General features: G+C 40.5%; 1 protein-coding gene across 2 annotated transcripts in view; it reads left to right on the forward strand.

The window, feature by feature from the left end:
- The window catches only part of IL18R1 (interleukin 18 receptor 1), a 28,080-nt gene that overhangs the window by 7,399 nt on the left and 5,182 nt on the right, over nt 1–15,499 (forward strand). Inside the window, exons 4-10 of one of the 2 annotated variants that reach the window (XM_042461149.1) lie at nt 4,466–4,649; nt 6,031–6,181; nt 7,015–7,080; nt 8,442–8,595; nt 10,643–10,782; nt 12,418–12,582; nt 13,523–13,681. In XM_042461149.1, coding sequence (XP_042317083.1) covers nt 4,466–4,649; nt 6,031–6,181; nt 7,015–7,080; nt 8,442–8,595; nt 10,643–10,782; nt 12,418–12,582; nt 13,523–13,681 — 1,019 coding nt within the window. The remainder of the gene's footprint in view (nt 1–4,465; nt 4,650–6,030; nt 6,182–7,014; nt 7,081–8,441; nt 8,596–10,642; nt 10,783–12,417; nt 12,583–13,522; nt 13,682–15,499) is intronic. The other variant, XM_042461150.1, reaches the window with a different exon arrangement.

A 15,499-nucleotide genomic window follows, 5' to 3' on the forward strand; every position in this document is an offset into this window, starting at 1 on the left:
ATAAATTTCTCGATTTATAGTTGAGTATATACAGTAAATGTTCTTGCTGATTTACTCCCAGCATTCTTCACTATTTACTACATTGGCTAGGACTGCTAGTGGCGGTTCAACAGCATCTGGAGGACTGCACAATTCCTCCCTCTGGTAGCGCAGTGGTTAAATGTCTGTACGTCAGCCACTTATTCACAAACCATAAGGTTGCGAGTTCAATACTAGCAAAAGGGCTGAAGCTTGACTCAGGCTTGCGTCCTTCCAAGGTCGCTAAAGTGATTACTGAGATTGTTGGAGGCAATTAGCTTACACTTTGTAAACTGCTTAGGGAGTGCTTAAGTGCACTGATAAGCGGTATAGAAATGTCATATTTTGTTACACATTGCAAATTGTGATGAATTGCAAATTGTGATAATTTGTGTGGAAGTGTGCTTGACTAGTGTAGGAGAGGCCAGTGACTTGTGCTTTTGAATGACCAGATGCAGGTATATTTGGGTTTTTTTAAGTGCCTTCATTTCCTGCTATGTTTGCAAAGTGCAACAAACCTTCTTGCTTCAGAATTGTGGCTTGCGTGTTGAGCTCTTCTGATTTGCCAAATACCTGAAGCAATGTACATTACTTGGATATAAAAGGTGATGACATAGCTTCAGCCTCTGAAGAGTGTCAGCAGGAAGGTTGTTGAAATAGGGGGAGGGGGAGTCACATATACAGCCAATGTACCTTTCAGCTAAGCTATGTACAGATAGGGTTGCCATAGCTGAGGACCTCCAAACCGGGACAAATGTAGGACAAGGTTAAAAATGTAGGACTTTTTTTTTTTAATTTCCTGGCCAGGAAATTAAAAAAAAAAGGGTCCCACATTTTTGAACCTTGTCCTCCTTCTCCTTCCCGGCTTGGGAGGAAGCCTCGGGCTGCTCCCAAGCCTCGGGAAGGAGCGTGGGGGCCGCCTGTCATCACGGCCATCGCCGCGGTGGCAAGCGGCCTCCTCCTCTGCCTCTGGGGCTTGGGAGAAGCTCTCCCAGGCCCCTTTGGAGAGGCCTTGGAGGACCCCACAGCTGGAGCTCCGACCGCAGAGCCTCTTCCAGGGTCTCCAAAGGGGCCTGGGGAGAGCTTCTCCCAAGCCCCAGAGGCCTTGGAGGACTGCTCCGCGATCGCAGAGCCGCTTCCAAGGCCTCCAGTGGGGCCTGGGAGAGCTTCTCCCAAGCCCCAGAGGCCTCCAGGCCCTCGCTGGGAGGGGGGTGTCCCGGGGGCGGGGCCAAACCGGGGCGGGACCATGTGGACCCGCCCCAAACCGGGAAAGTCCCACCCCCAGGCAGGATATGGCAAGCCTATGTACAGATATTCCAGCAACTACATTTCTACACAGGATTCCAAAGCCAGCCCTTGGTTCACATGTGCTTACAAAGACTGTGCCGGGAAGATGTTCATGGACCTGTTGTTCTTTTGTGCATTCAAGTCATTTTTGACTTATGGTGACTCTAAGGCAAATCTGTCATGAGGTTTTTTGGCAAGATTTGTTCAGAGGGGGTTTGTCTTTGCCTTCCTCTGAGGCTGAGAGATTGTGATAAGCTCACCCAGTAGGTTTCCATGGCTGGGTGGAAATTCGAACCCTGATTTCTGGAATTGTAATCTAGCACTCAAGCTACCACACTATGCTGGCTCTCTGATGATCCTGTTAGAACCATGAAAAGAGATTTTCTACTGCAGAGTCCTTATTCTAACTGTGGACAAGCTCCTACTGACTCATAAGCAAAACAAAATAGGAGTAGTAATAGCTGTAGGAATTTAATAGCTGAGTTGTAAACAACTGCTGAAGACCAGATACCTGTCTGACAGCACATTGTGGGATGCATGTTATCAGTGGAAGTGGCCCATGGCTACTAAAATCATTGGTCCCTAGTCTAAGTGTTGGGTAGAACTGGGAGAAGGCTCAAGTTTGAACCCAAATAAGAAGGAAGGAGGAAGAAAGAGCTTTCTGCAGGCATTTGCAAGTGCAAGCAGAGTCCCAGGTTAGGACTCAAATGGCATTTGCAACAGTATGGTCATTCAAAATAATTAAAAAATTGTTCCATTCTTCTTCTTCTTCTTTTTTGCCAAAATTTGTACATACTAACCAAAAAATTCAATTGTTGTATGATTCATAATTGGAAAAATGTATGTGTTTGTCAGGGGAGAGGGCAGAGGGGAAAGCAGATATCAGGGCTGGGTACACTCTGGATAATCTTCCCCTCTTTTTCTGTCATTCTCCTTTGCTTTCCCTCCTTTCTTCTTTCATGCCTTCCTTTCCTTCCCAACGGCAGCTGTCCTGCCTGCAAGGTGGCATCCAACACCCTTTCTTGCCTTTTCTGGTGGTGTGTGCCATAGCAACAGAGTTGAACCTGGCCAGGCAGGCTTTTGGCTTAATGCTGCTGCTGCTGCCAGAGTGGGAGCTGGGAATGAATCAAAGGCTGTGTTGGTCAGAGAGATACATGAACTATTTTGCTTTTTCTATCCACAAGTGGTTCAGTGAACCTGACAAATTTTAATAACCAGTTTTGGTGAACTGGTGCAAACCAACCCAGTGATGCTTCTGATTTGCGAGCACTACATGAAAGTTACATGTGCACACATACACACTGCACACACAAACATGGGGAGAAGGAAGAAAAAAGGAGCTCAGATTTGGCTATGTATTCTGCTAAATATCGACCCGGGTTGAAATATGTTTGGCACATTAATAATCTTTCTAAAAAATCTTTTGAGCTGCTGCTTGTTGAGGTTTTTTTCCTCTCTCTCTCTCTCTCACCTAATCCACCCAAGGGAGTTTGTGGTTATCAACCACTGAGTCATGAAAACTGAATCTGTATCTTTGAAAGGAAATTGCCACCTCCTTTTAAGAGGTCATGTAGAACTGGAAGACGACAATTATACTGAGAGGAAGCTGACCTTTTTTGACATATTTTAGATGGGGATGGAAAGGGGAAGATTAGTAAATATGTTGAATTTACTATTATGCTACCTTATCCAGATATACTAGTAGGGCTGTAGAAACTGAGTTATTTACAGCATAATCCTGCACATGTTTAGTTAGAAGCGATACCTACTAAAATTAGTTTGTGTGCAATCCAGTGTGCTTATGACATCTGTCAACCCATCCATCACCAGTCCCCTTCCTCACCCACCACTCCATGGAAGGGGATGACCATCCCAGACAGAAGGAATGAATGGCTGTTTGGTCAAGGATATACAATAGCTGTGCTCCCCTGCTAGAACTTCATAACAAACTCAAGCAGAATGTAGGATGACTAGATTTGCAATATTGTAAAAAAAAAAAAAAAAAAAAAAAAGTGACCAGGGCGGGTTACAGACCACCATTTCGGACGTCCTCAGGATGTCCCAGTTTGAAAAAGGGGCGTCTCATCTAGACACCCCTACTCCTATTACGGACAGAGTCTGTAACAAATGGTGGCGGCCGTTCCACACAGCCACTGCCATTTTGACGTAGTGGACACTGTGCATCCGCACGTCGCGCGGCGGACGTGACGCCGCGAGTGCGCGACTAGTGCCTTGCAGCGTTTCTTCCGGGCCGCAAGAAGGACCACGATTTTCACACTCCTTCTTGGCAGCGTCCGGGAACTGCACCATTTGGCTGCTGCGGTTCCCGGACACTGCAACCGGTGGCAGTGGCAGACCGCCACTTCTCGGCGGTCTGTAGCGCACCATAGTGCATGAACATTTTTTAAAAATCTAATTCTTTCATGCTGTGTGGGTGGGTGTGGGACTCGTAATTGTTCTGCTTCTGCATTGCCAGTTTGATTACAGTGGTGCCTCGGGTTACGAAATTAATTCGTTCCGCGGCCGCTTTCGTAACCCGAAAAGCCTTCGTAAGCCGAAAACCCATAGGCGCTAATGGGGAAAAGCCGCGATTTCGTGTGAAATAGCGCCGAAAAGCACCAAAAATTTTTTCGTAACCCGAAAAAACATTCGTAACCCGGAACAATTATTTCCTATGGGATTTTTTCGTATCCCGGAAATTTCGTAACCTGGGTATTTCGTATCCCGAGGAACCACTGTATTCTGCTTGAGAGATCTACTACTATATCTCACATTTCCCAACAAGAGTAGTGGAAGCTATAGCCAACCAATACCTTTATTATAGTAGTAGAAGTGTACTGGTTCATGGATTCTGGCTCTAGGCGAAAAAAGGAATTTTTCCAAACTCTGGGTAAAAAACAGTTGTCTTATTTCATTTGACAGGGTAACATACTGTTGTTTTGTCTCAGTTTAACAACAAAGTTTTGTTCTGAATGGATATATCTTTCTACTTTTGAGAGGTTAAATATCTGATTTTTCCAGGAAGCCTTTCAAAAGAATTTACACATTGACCAATATAAGCAAGGAACATGTGGATATGTGTTTGTAATTTTGGGAAAACTGTTCTGCTTAAAAATTATTTATAGTGACCATAATACATTTTCTCCATTATGCCGCACAGCAATGGAACAGATGCTCCCACCTGTTACCAGTGGTCATTAAAAGTTATCCAAAAAATTAAAGAAAGTTGTTTCAATGAAGATCATTTGTTAACTGTGATACCAGGAATAGTTGGCAAATCCTATCCCTTTGCATGCAGCGATATCCCTCACCCTGCCACCACTGTCAGCATAACATGGTACAAGGTATTTCTTAAAAAAACACTTCTTCCTAGATTATTTGATGGGGTGTTCAGAGGCAAAAGGTGGATGATAAACTGTTTTAAAATCCAACATTTAAAGTAATTTTCTGCAGTGGGATTAAAGGGTTGGAAATGGTGAGTGGTCATATAATGGAATAATTGTTTGGATCATGTGATGGGACTTTGTCTATTAACTAGCTATTGCAAACTGTACTTTTAAAGGGAGATAATATACTGTTAATCTCTTTATGTCTTAAATGTTCTTAAACTGTTCTAGGTTTGTATTGTTTTTAAATATATATACAGTCGCCTCTCTGTTTTCATGGACTTGGATTTTCATGGATTTTCCAATTTCACAAAGGGTCCAGAATGGATCCCTGTGAAAACAGAGGAGTGACTGTAATTTCTTTGTTATCTTAATTGATTGTTTCTAGCTATATTTTGTTTTAATCTATGTTGCAAGCTGTGTTAGGTCCATGTCAACAGAAAGGTGGGATATAAGTAAATAATTAAATAGATAAAATGAAATACTATTAATCGCTCTTACCTTCCAGCAAACAAAAAAAGCAGATCACTGCCTGAAAAACTTTATGCCTAAAGATGGGAAGATAAGTAGCTTGGTGTATCACTATCGAATGAGTTCTACAATTCTAGTGCCTCTACTGTATCTTGTGTTTCTTACTCTTTTGATCTTGCACATACTGTAGACCGCTCCTTTGAGTACAAATTTCTATCAGAGAATCCAAGCACCTCACCAAAGTGCAAGTTTCAGGATTCTGTAGGAAAGAGCTATGACTATTAAAGTACTACAAACATGTTGGCGAACCCATGCCATATGTGCCATCTGTGGCATGTAAAGCCATCTGAGAGGGCACGTGGCGGCCACAAGAAGGTGGGAAGGTGCGCGCTCGGTCGGCCCAGCACCTTGCTATGGCTTGGTTCTCCTGTGGAAAACCGAGCCATGACAAGGAGAGGTGGTGCATGGCCCTTCTGGGTGGAAGCCTTGCCCTTTCTGACCAGAAGTCTGCCCCTTCTGGCCAGAAGTCCCACCCCCCTGGGCACAGTCCCCTGGGGGATGCCATTACCTCCTCCTCATCCTCCAAGACTTTGTATGGGGGTGTTGTTTGCCTTCAAGTCGTTTTTGGCAGCCCTAAGGTGACCCTGTCACAGGGTTTTCTTGGCAAGGTTTATCAGGAAGCTGTTTTGACGGAAAACTCTGTGCGATAAAATCAGCGTAAATTCCGAATTTGTCTCAGATTCGGAAGAGGTAAGTCCTTAGTCTTCTCCTGTAATCAATGAAACGTATACAATCTTTTGTACTTGTTTTGGATTTGGAAGTTTCATGCTAATCATAATCCCCTTTTGAACCATTCTTACTTAAACAGAATTGTAGCAGGATCGAGAATCAAATAGAGGAACAATGGCATATTGAACAGCTAAAAGCTGATGATAATGGGAAGTACACATGTGTGAAATCACTTGTTCATGAAGGAAGGCGATACAATATCACCCATACAGTAGAACTAATAGTGAATGGTAAGATTCAACAAAACCACCTAACAAATTGGGTCTATTGTCGGTTATGACAAGAACATGAATATGGAGAGCTATCTCTTCCATACACCACTATGCTAAATGCAATGTATCCTACAGTAAATATAATATTAAACAACTATAAGCAAGCATGGTTGTAAAAAAATCTTTTGTGAATTTGGAAACTCCTTCCTCAAAGCCAGGGAAAAAGGTCTGTGCAGTCATGCCTGGAGGAAGAACAATACAGATCGAATAACCTATTTCTTGGCACAAGAAATTAAAAAAAATATCTGGACATGTCCAGTGGTACCGGTCAGCCTGGGTTCCAAATCAGTTAAGGAACCTGTCCTCTAGGATTAAGGTCACTGTCTTGGTAGTCAGTTATCAGACTGACATAATCAGAGGCAGTGTGTAGTGTTTCTGATTGAGTGCTTGGAAAGATCCTCTTTGGATTAGAGGACCCCAAATCCATATCCAGGGCCCACTGCTGTCTGAGAGTTGTGGTCAAACAAGCAGTGTTTTCAAATTTTGGTGCAAATCCCACAAAAAATGTGTTGCAGCATGCCCAGTGTTTACTATTTTAAAAATCTTTTTGTATCCATATTCATCATCTGTAGCATATCAGTGGTCTACAAACAAGACTGCCACCTGTAAATGAATGATTAGTTCAATTAATGGATTTGATACACTTTAATTAATGAAAGAGCTATCTCTGCTTAATTGCATAGCATACTTTTACACTAAAATAATTTAACTATTTTATCCTATATTGAACCTATTGACATTTATTGGCAGACTGAATCTGAGTCAAATAAGGATTTTTTTCTCTCCTCAAGGTGATAAGGAAATCACAGGACCTGCATTAATTGGATCAGATCACAGTATTTCCAAAACAGAAATAGGTACCTTTCACTGTTTCTAACATCATGAGATTTTGTTTATCTTGCCATATATGTCTGTTCAGATTTAAATATATTATTTCTTAAAAAGCAAGCATCAGTTCCAAATTCAACATGTGATGTGGACATATTTAATATTTATTTATTAAAATATTTATACCCCACCCTATATCAAGAAGACCCTATATCTCAGGACAGCTTGTGATAGCATTAAAACAGGTGAAACAGGCTAAAAAAAGTAAGATAGGTTAATAAACAAAAACATATTAAACAATATAATCAGTTAAAAACATTTTAAAAAATTAGAAGCTTTTAAAACTATAAATAACAGACTTTCAGTTGAATTAATGTGATCCAAAGGCTTTGGTGAATAGCCAAGTTTTAACCTGGTGCCTAAATGACATGAGTGTTGGCAGCCACCTGCTTCCGCCTTCGAAGTAGCAGCTTTTTGTCTCTTAGATCTTCAGACTCTCTCCAGCCTCGGTCTCATAAACAACACATGTAGCAAACATACAAGACATGAAGCTGGAGAAAAATGAACAGATATGAGCACTGCAGCCTCCTTCTCGATGGCTGAAGCAGGTGGGTGGTTAAAAAAGATGCAAGGCTGAGGGGAGACTGAGGTCCAAAACACACTGCAGAAATAATCCAGTCCTTGGAATTGTAATTTATTGTGGCACCAGAGTTCTTTAATAAAGAAGGCTAAATGTCTCACAAAACTCCCTAGGACTGAACCAGGGCAGTTAAAGTGGTCTCAAACTGGATTATTTTGCAGTGTGTTTTGAACCTAAGTATCTGTGAAATGGCAAGAATAAAAGAATAGTGCTCAGTGCAAATTCAGGCCTCCTGCCATTTTGCAGATCTTCATAGCTCTCTCCAGCCCCACAAATGGAGAAGAGGTATGTACTATGCTACTTGCATATTTCAAAATCTGAACAAATCCCAGCTCCAAAACACTTCTGGCCCCAAGCATTTCAGATAAGGAATATTCAACCTGTAATACATTTTACCAAAGTAGATTGCCATCCTTTTGGACTTTAACATGATAATTCACAAAGTTTCAGAAAACCTGGTAGCCTTTCAGAGTTTCTATTGCTTATTTGTAATTATTGACTCTTACCTTAGAGCTAATGCAGCAGTTTTCTAATGAGAAAAAAAGCTTTTTGGGTGCAGTTGGTTAGAGGAACTTTTGTGAATTGGCATTCAGCCGACTATGCATTTCAGGGACAAATTTCTGCACAGTATTCTCACCTTCCGGATGAGCAGGTAAAGGTGACAAATGTGCCGTAAATAATTAGTAGTTAAGCGGACTTTCGTTATTGTCGTTAATTTTAATTTTAATTTTTAATTTATTTTTTGCATAGGCAAAGAAGTGTTACTAAACTGCACAGCCTTTTTGGGTTATTCCAGCAATTCAGACCAATTCACTTTCTCCTGGAGCCGCAATTATGACTTAATAGAGTTATGTGAGGATGCTGAGGAAGAGGGTTCACTATGCCAAATGAAAGAAAATATTTAGTAAGTAGTGGTCTTAGAAATCACTATAATGTATATCCATAATGGAATGCATTTATAGAAATAGCACTTAGTCTGTTCCAGTTTCTCAAACTATCTCTTTGGCAATGTCATCTAACCAACTGAGATAGGTTGAATGGCCAGTTCTCTTCCCGGGGAAATTATCATTCATCTGGATGGGGAGGGTGAACCCTGAAGACTGAATTCTCTGAATCTTCACCACATCAAAATTCGATAACTCTTTTTTCAAGAAGCATGACAGATATAGATGTATATCTATATACATGTCTTTGATGTATTACTTTTGTGTTTTACTTTTGTATGTTTTTAATATTGTGAGCCACTCTAGGTCCCAGTTTTGGGAAAAGATCGTGATATTACTACTATTACTACCACTACTATTACTACTACTGATAATAATAATAGAGATGAGAAGGTGTGTCCCTGCTTTACTAAGTTGGATACCAAAAAGATGGAAACAGTGCCATTTAATTTCTGAGAAAACCCATTCTGCATATCCATAGAGTTTCCCTTCCTTCTCTCTGTGGCAGTGATGGGCAATTGTTTTAGGTTCAGGGACTGCATTAGTCACTTGGGCAACTTGGAGGGCTGCACTGTGTGACTTTTCTTTAAAATTTCCCATCCTGTGTCTCCTAAAGAGTTTAGGGGAGGATATTCATCATGTTTGTGGGCTTCTCTAGGTCATTTAGGTCTTGAGAGGCCGTTTTTCCAACAGGAAGTTACTCAGAATGTCACTTCCCCAAGCCTTTTCTATGGATTAGTGAAGCCAGCAACTATGTAGATGTTGGACTAAAATGTATATGGAGTTTATCACACAAAGGAGATCAGGAGTTTATCCTGGAAATATCCTGGAAAAATCATGTAATTACGCAAAACAATGGCACACATTGCACAAACCCCATCATTAAAGTGTTCACAGAAAGGACTAATGCGCATCTCAGGATTTCAGTGACTATGCATTTCCAGTATCACTTTATTTGCACAATTGTATGTGATAATCATTCATGCAATTACTTGACATTTAGCTTTATTTGCAGGATGCTTTAAATGCACTTTAATTTCTCTTTAATGCTGAAATTATCCCCAGGGTGATAAACTCCTATGTTAGGGTTTCAGTTGTCTTTTCCTCAGGATATGTTTTAAGATACAGGGTGTAGTTATTTTTCTCTTTCCATACAGAAATGTTTGAGGCTATGAATGAGAATGAATCCAAAACTAAGATATCACAATAATTGTTATTCTATTACAGGAATCTATTTCATTCTATTACAGGAAACTAAATAGACAGAAAAACAGAAAAGCTGCATGATGCAACCAAATCTAGAAAAGTGCTGTAGATTAATGTAACGTTAACTCTAAGATTGGCTTAAAGACAGAAAGGTGGAGCTCTGGTGCCACAAGAGACTACACTTTCTAGGATTCCATAGCCTTGAGCCATGGCAGTTTTAAGTGGTGTCCAACTGGATTATTTCTGCAGTGTGGATGCAGCCTATCTTGCCAAAAGCTACAAAGAAACATGTTAAGGCTCCATCTTTGCCATGTTTAATTTAAGATTGCAGAAAAACATTCTGCAACCAAAGATAAATGCAGGGCCAGGGTGGAAAATAATGTTAGATTAAATAGTTTTGATGAAAGTAGTCTTTTTGCAACTCCCAAGACTCATTGAGAGAAGAAATGTATCTTGCTTTGAGAATTTGCAGGATTTATTGGGCACTCTGGAGACAAAACATTCATGCAAAATAATGTGCACATCTTTTAAAAGTAAAAAGATCAGAAAGTGTAAAATTGAGGGGAAAACCGGGTGGGGGGAGGGAAGCATTTGTTAGTCAATGGGGAAAAAGTGTGTGTATTTGTGAAATATTGTAAGTGTGTACATTATGTATGTAAATAAATGTGCACATTAGGAAAAACTGAGGCAGCTTGTGCATGGTGAATGTGAAACAGGGTACAACCTCCATAGAGCAGTAGCAGTAGAAGCCACACAGCAACTGGTGCTGCTAAATCTTTATTCTCTCACACTTGTTGACAGTTATGAAAATGGTCGGAAATATGTCTCAAAGCAGTTGTGGATTAAAAGTGTTGAAGAGGCGGACATGAATTCATCATACATCTGTACTTTGTCTTTCAATGGGCGGAAACCTGTACGTCAGATACATACATTACAAAAAGGTATTGCATAATTCAGGGACATAGCCAGGATTTTAGGAAGGGGGGGTCCAGACTAAGTGCCACCATTATAATGGGGCTTGGGTGTGGCGGCGCAGCAGCACACACCATTCATTTTTCTAATGGAAGGGGGGGTCCGGACCCCAAGAACTCCCCCCCCCCGGCTACGTCCCTGCATAATTTAATTTAATGCATGGCAAATAACACCAACAACTAGCATTGTAGAACAGGAAATTTGAATGTGAGATACATTTTGCCTACGTGTGGTTGAGGGCCCTGAAGGTCTAATCTAGAATTCTGAATTGTATCAGAAAAGCCTTTGGCTGCTCTTATTGGACAGTCGGGGCATAGGACTGATGTGATATCATCCAACTGTCTACCTCCAAAAAATGTTTCTGGCGCATCTTCAAAGAAAGCCCCATCTACAATTCATTGCACAAAGCATGTGTAACTGGTATCTCTTCTGCACCGCAGAAAGCAGTTTGACACCACTTTAACTGTCATGACTTCATTCTGTGGAATCCTGGGATTTATAGTTTGGTGAGTTATTCAGCCTGGTCTGTCAGAGAGTTCTGGTGCCTCACCAAAACTGCAAACTACAGGATTCTGTAGGATAGAGTCATGGCAGTTAAAGTGAAACTACTTTATTTCTGTGGTGTGAATACACCTCTAGTCCAATTTTCATTGACATCATTCCAACTGGAAAAAGTGTCTTAGACCCATGGTTAAAGTACCTGGCATGTTAAATTTATATTATGCAGCAAAGGAAGATTTTTTTCTTTTATTCTTTAGTAACTGCATGCATCCCTGACTAGACTGGGAATAATATATATTGGTGGGGGAAGTCTTAAATCTTCCCCATTTGAGTATTATTTTAAATCTCTTCGTGTTATGGGACTTAAAGACCCCTCCTCCCCAAGCAGTGTAGAAATAACAACACTAGATACAGAAATGTTGTGGTAAACTGTTCTCTGAGCATCAGGATGCATCTTCACTGTAGAAATAATGCAGTTTGACACTACTTCAAGCTCCGTTCTATGGAATTCTGGGATTTGTAGCTTTACAAGCCCTTTTACCTTCTCTGTCAGAGTGTGGGTGCCTCACAAAACTAAATCCCAGGATTCTGTAGGATGGAATGAAATTAAAGTGATAGGAGTTGCCGCCCAAAACATCTGCATATTGGCCACCTCTGTTTTATAGTTACAGCAGAGCATCATTCATATTCAAAGTACCATTCCACCCCATTAATTCTTTCTGATACACATCCTCTTGTCATTCATGTTATTTCAGCAAACATAAATTTGAGGAATTTTTAGTTGACCAGCATATGGCAACCAAACAGATGACAAAGAGTGTAAGTAAATTACTTGTCTGAAATTGTTTGGGCAAAATTGGTTGTTTTTGAGAGCAAACAAAACATGGCTTTATAACTAGAGGTCAGACTGTAGGAGCCCCGTTCCATATGAGTCAAAATATTTGTTGTCATCTTGATTATGCCTAGACGTATACTGGGTTGGCAGTTAACAGTAGATTGGTCTGATATTGATTTATTAGCATTTTTTAAATTGATAAAAGATTTCTCAGGAGGATTTTTGTCCCTTTTAGCAATAATTTTTTTGCTTTCTTCCTCTCACCTAGATATATCTAATGCAGATCTACCTGTTCATGTCTTTACAACTGGAATTATCATGGCAATATTATTTTCATTTGTTGTTGTGCTTGCGGTGATTCTGTCTGTGGTGTTCAGAGTTGACCTTGTGTTATTGTACCGAGATATAACAGGGAAGGATGAAACCTTGGGAGGTAAAGCATTATGGGGTTCTGCATATTGTGGAGTGGGGTTACAGTGCTGTCTCAAATCATTTTGCTTGGGGAAAAGTAAATGCATCTTTTAAATCTCGTAAATACCACTTGGGAATGTAGAGGGGACTGTTGTTTCTCACTTGATCTTCATTACAGGTTGAGACTCCTTTATCTAAAATTCATGGGACCAGAAGTGTTTTAGATTTTGGATTTTTTCAAATTTTGGAATATTTGCTTATACATAATAAGATATCTTGAAGTTGGGACCCAAGTCTAAAATGAAATTCATTTACATTTTGTACACTCTTTATAGATATATTCAGAAGGTAGTCTTATGCCTAATACTTGTCTATTGGGAAATTCTGGGAGTTATTGTCCAAATTTACAGTTTTTCAATCTCTGAACAATATTCTGTGGTTCTGGGGTCATTAACTATATATCTCCAGGATCAGCCCTACCATTGAAAAGAGTGAGGAGGCCATCTTAGATAGTGTATGCTGTGGTGGTTGGGCTTGGCCACATCAACAAGATTTTGGAGGCTAAAGGATCATCATCATCATCATCATCATCATCATAGCAGTTCACATTGTAAAGATCTCTTTAGGGATCCTTAGAAGATGCTATCCTACAACCAGTGTTGAAGTAGGATTTAAGAGGCATATACATTTTTCTGTGTAGGAAATGGTGCGTGTGTCTGGGATGGGATGGGGAATGACATATTGCCCTTAATTTAGGGCAGCAAAATTTTTTGGGGCCCACCTCTATTTTTTTAATTTTTATTTTTATTTGTCATTACCTTTAACTGTTGTCATTCTCCCATTCCAGGCAGCAAAACTTGATTTTCCAAAGCAATTACATAGTGCAGAAGAAAAGAGAACCGTGCTGTTCCTATAATAATATCCAAACAATTCTTTGGGTTTCTGTATCTTGATATTTTTAGATGGAAAACTGTACGATGCCTTTGTGTCTTACTTGAAAGACTCTGGACCTATATATGGTGAAGAGAGAAAATTTGCATTGGAGATATTACCCCAAACATTAGAGGATCATTTTGGATACAAACTGTGCATCTTTGAACGAGATATCTGCCCTGGAGGAGGTAAGATGGTGGAATGAGATTAGAGTTAAAAACTTGAGTGCAGAGCTGTTTTTGTCAAAATACAAGGCTTCTCATGTGAAATAATCATATCAGGAGTCAATGGTTAATCAGCCTCACATTCTGAATTCATAGCAAAATTAGGGATATTATGAAACTGAACTTATCCACTCAAGTTGTACTTGAACAGTCAGGAACTATGTCAGGTAGCTGTTTGTGACTAAAAGGAACATCCTGTGCATAGGATTCAAAGTCAATGACAAAAGAACACACAGTTAAATGGTTGATTTTACTTGGCCATGAATCCAAGCTGATAGAAGCAAAAGCTAACAATGGGGCTCAACAGACGAGCAGCTCCGTGCCGCTCATTTGCCCTGCATCATTGCTGCAGCCACCAAATGGCGCGGCAACGATGTGCTCCGTCCCGGGAGCAAAAAGAAGCTGCCTACAGCAGCTTCTTGGAAGGGTGCAATTCATACATGTGCACGTGCCGATCACATAACTTCCTGCCAGTGCCATTTCGGTGCTGCATGTTGCTCGCGCCATCATGGCACCGCCTGTGTGGAGGGTGGCAAGCCATGATGGCGGCGTCTTCGTGGACTAGGGCTGCTGGGCATTTAAATGCCCAGCCTCATCTATCACTAGTTCACTGGGAGGACACCGCAAAATTCCCATCTGTAGCGGGCCATCAATTCCAATTATCCAGAGCTTTGAAATGCTACATTTTTGGATTTCACCTCCCAGAATCACTACCAGCCATCTTGGCTGGTTGATACTGGGAACTGTTCTCTATTATAGTAGTATTTCCAAGTTTTGTTCTTGATGTTCAGAGACAATGTTGGGCATCAGAGGTTATTTTATACTGGACCGGGCCATCTCTCCATTTGGTTAGGTATTGCTTATCTGCTCTAACAATCAACAGGTTTGTGAGGTTTTAGGGTTTAAGTACATTAAATGTGTCTTACACAGCCACTTCAAGTTTCATTTTTAAAAACAAATGCAGCTCTCCACACAATCTGTGCAATCTGGATTGGGAACAGAGTGTGTAGGGAGATGGAACTTTTTGCATTGCACCTCTCCTTTGTAAATAGTGACTGAAATAAAGTTCCTATGGGCTATCCCTCTGCTCATAATTGATTACCCTTGCATTGTGACAGAAAAGAAAATTTACACCTCCCCTTCTTTTGAACTTTTAAAAGAGTTTATTTATTTATTTATTTTCCAAAAAGAACTCTGACATCCCTGCAAACAAACACATTTAACAGCATGTGCAGATCAATCCTTAGATGTCATCTGCCAACTCCAATTCGGCTTTGGAGGAAGGAAACAGGTTCTCGCTGCCACATTGTTCTAAGTCTCCCTCCACCTCATGTATCTAAATAAACATTCCTACAAAATGTACAACATCTCCATTACATGGAGACAAAATGGAACAATGGTCTTATATGTTTTTGGGACTATCACTGTCTCCATGTAATGGAGATTTAAAAATATATATACTTGGTATATATGGAAGCACCACAGTATAGTGGACTAGGATTGGGAGACTAGGTATGAATTTTCACACAGCCACCAAAACCCACTAGGTGGCATTAGGCAAGTCATATTTGTTAGTCTTAGAAATAGTCAATGGCAAAACCACATATGTATAAATCTTGCCAAGAAAATCCAAGGATAGAGTTCCTATAAGATAGAATCGACTTGAAAGCACATAACAAATGAGGGATGAAATACATAATGTTGTAATTCACATTCCTTTTGCATTTGTTTACTGGAAAGTCAGTCCGTTTCTATATGCATTTTAAAAAAAGGAATTTTTTG

This window comes from Sceloporus undulatus, chromosome 3, assembly GCF_019175285.1.
Source record: "Sceloporus undulatus isolate JIND9_A2432 ecotype Alabama chromosome 3, SceUnd_v1.1, whole genome shotgun sequence".
Lineage (NCBI taxonomy): Eukaryota > Metazoa > Chordata > Lepidosauria > Squamata > Phrynosomatidae > Sceloporus > Sceloporus undulatus.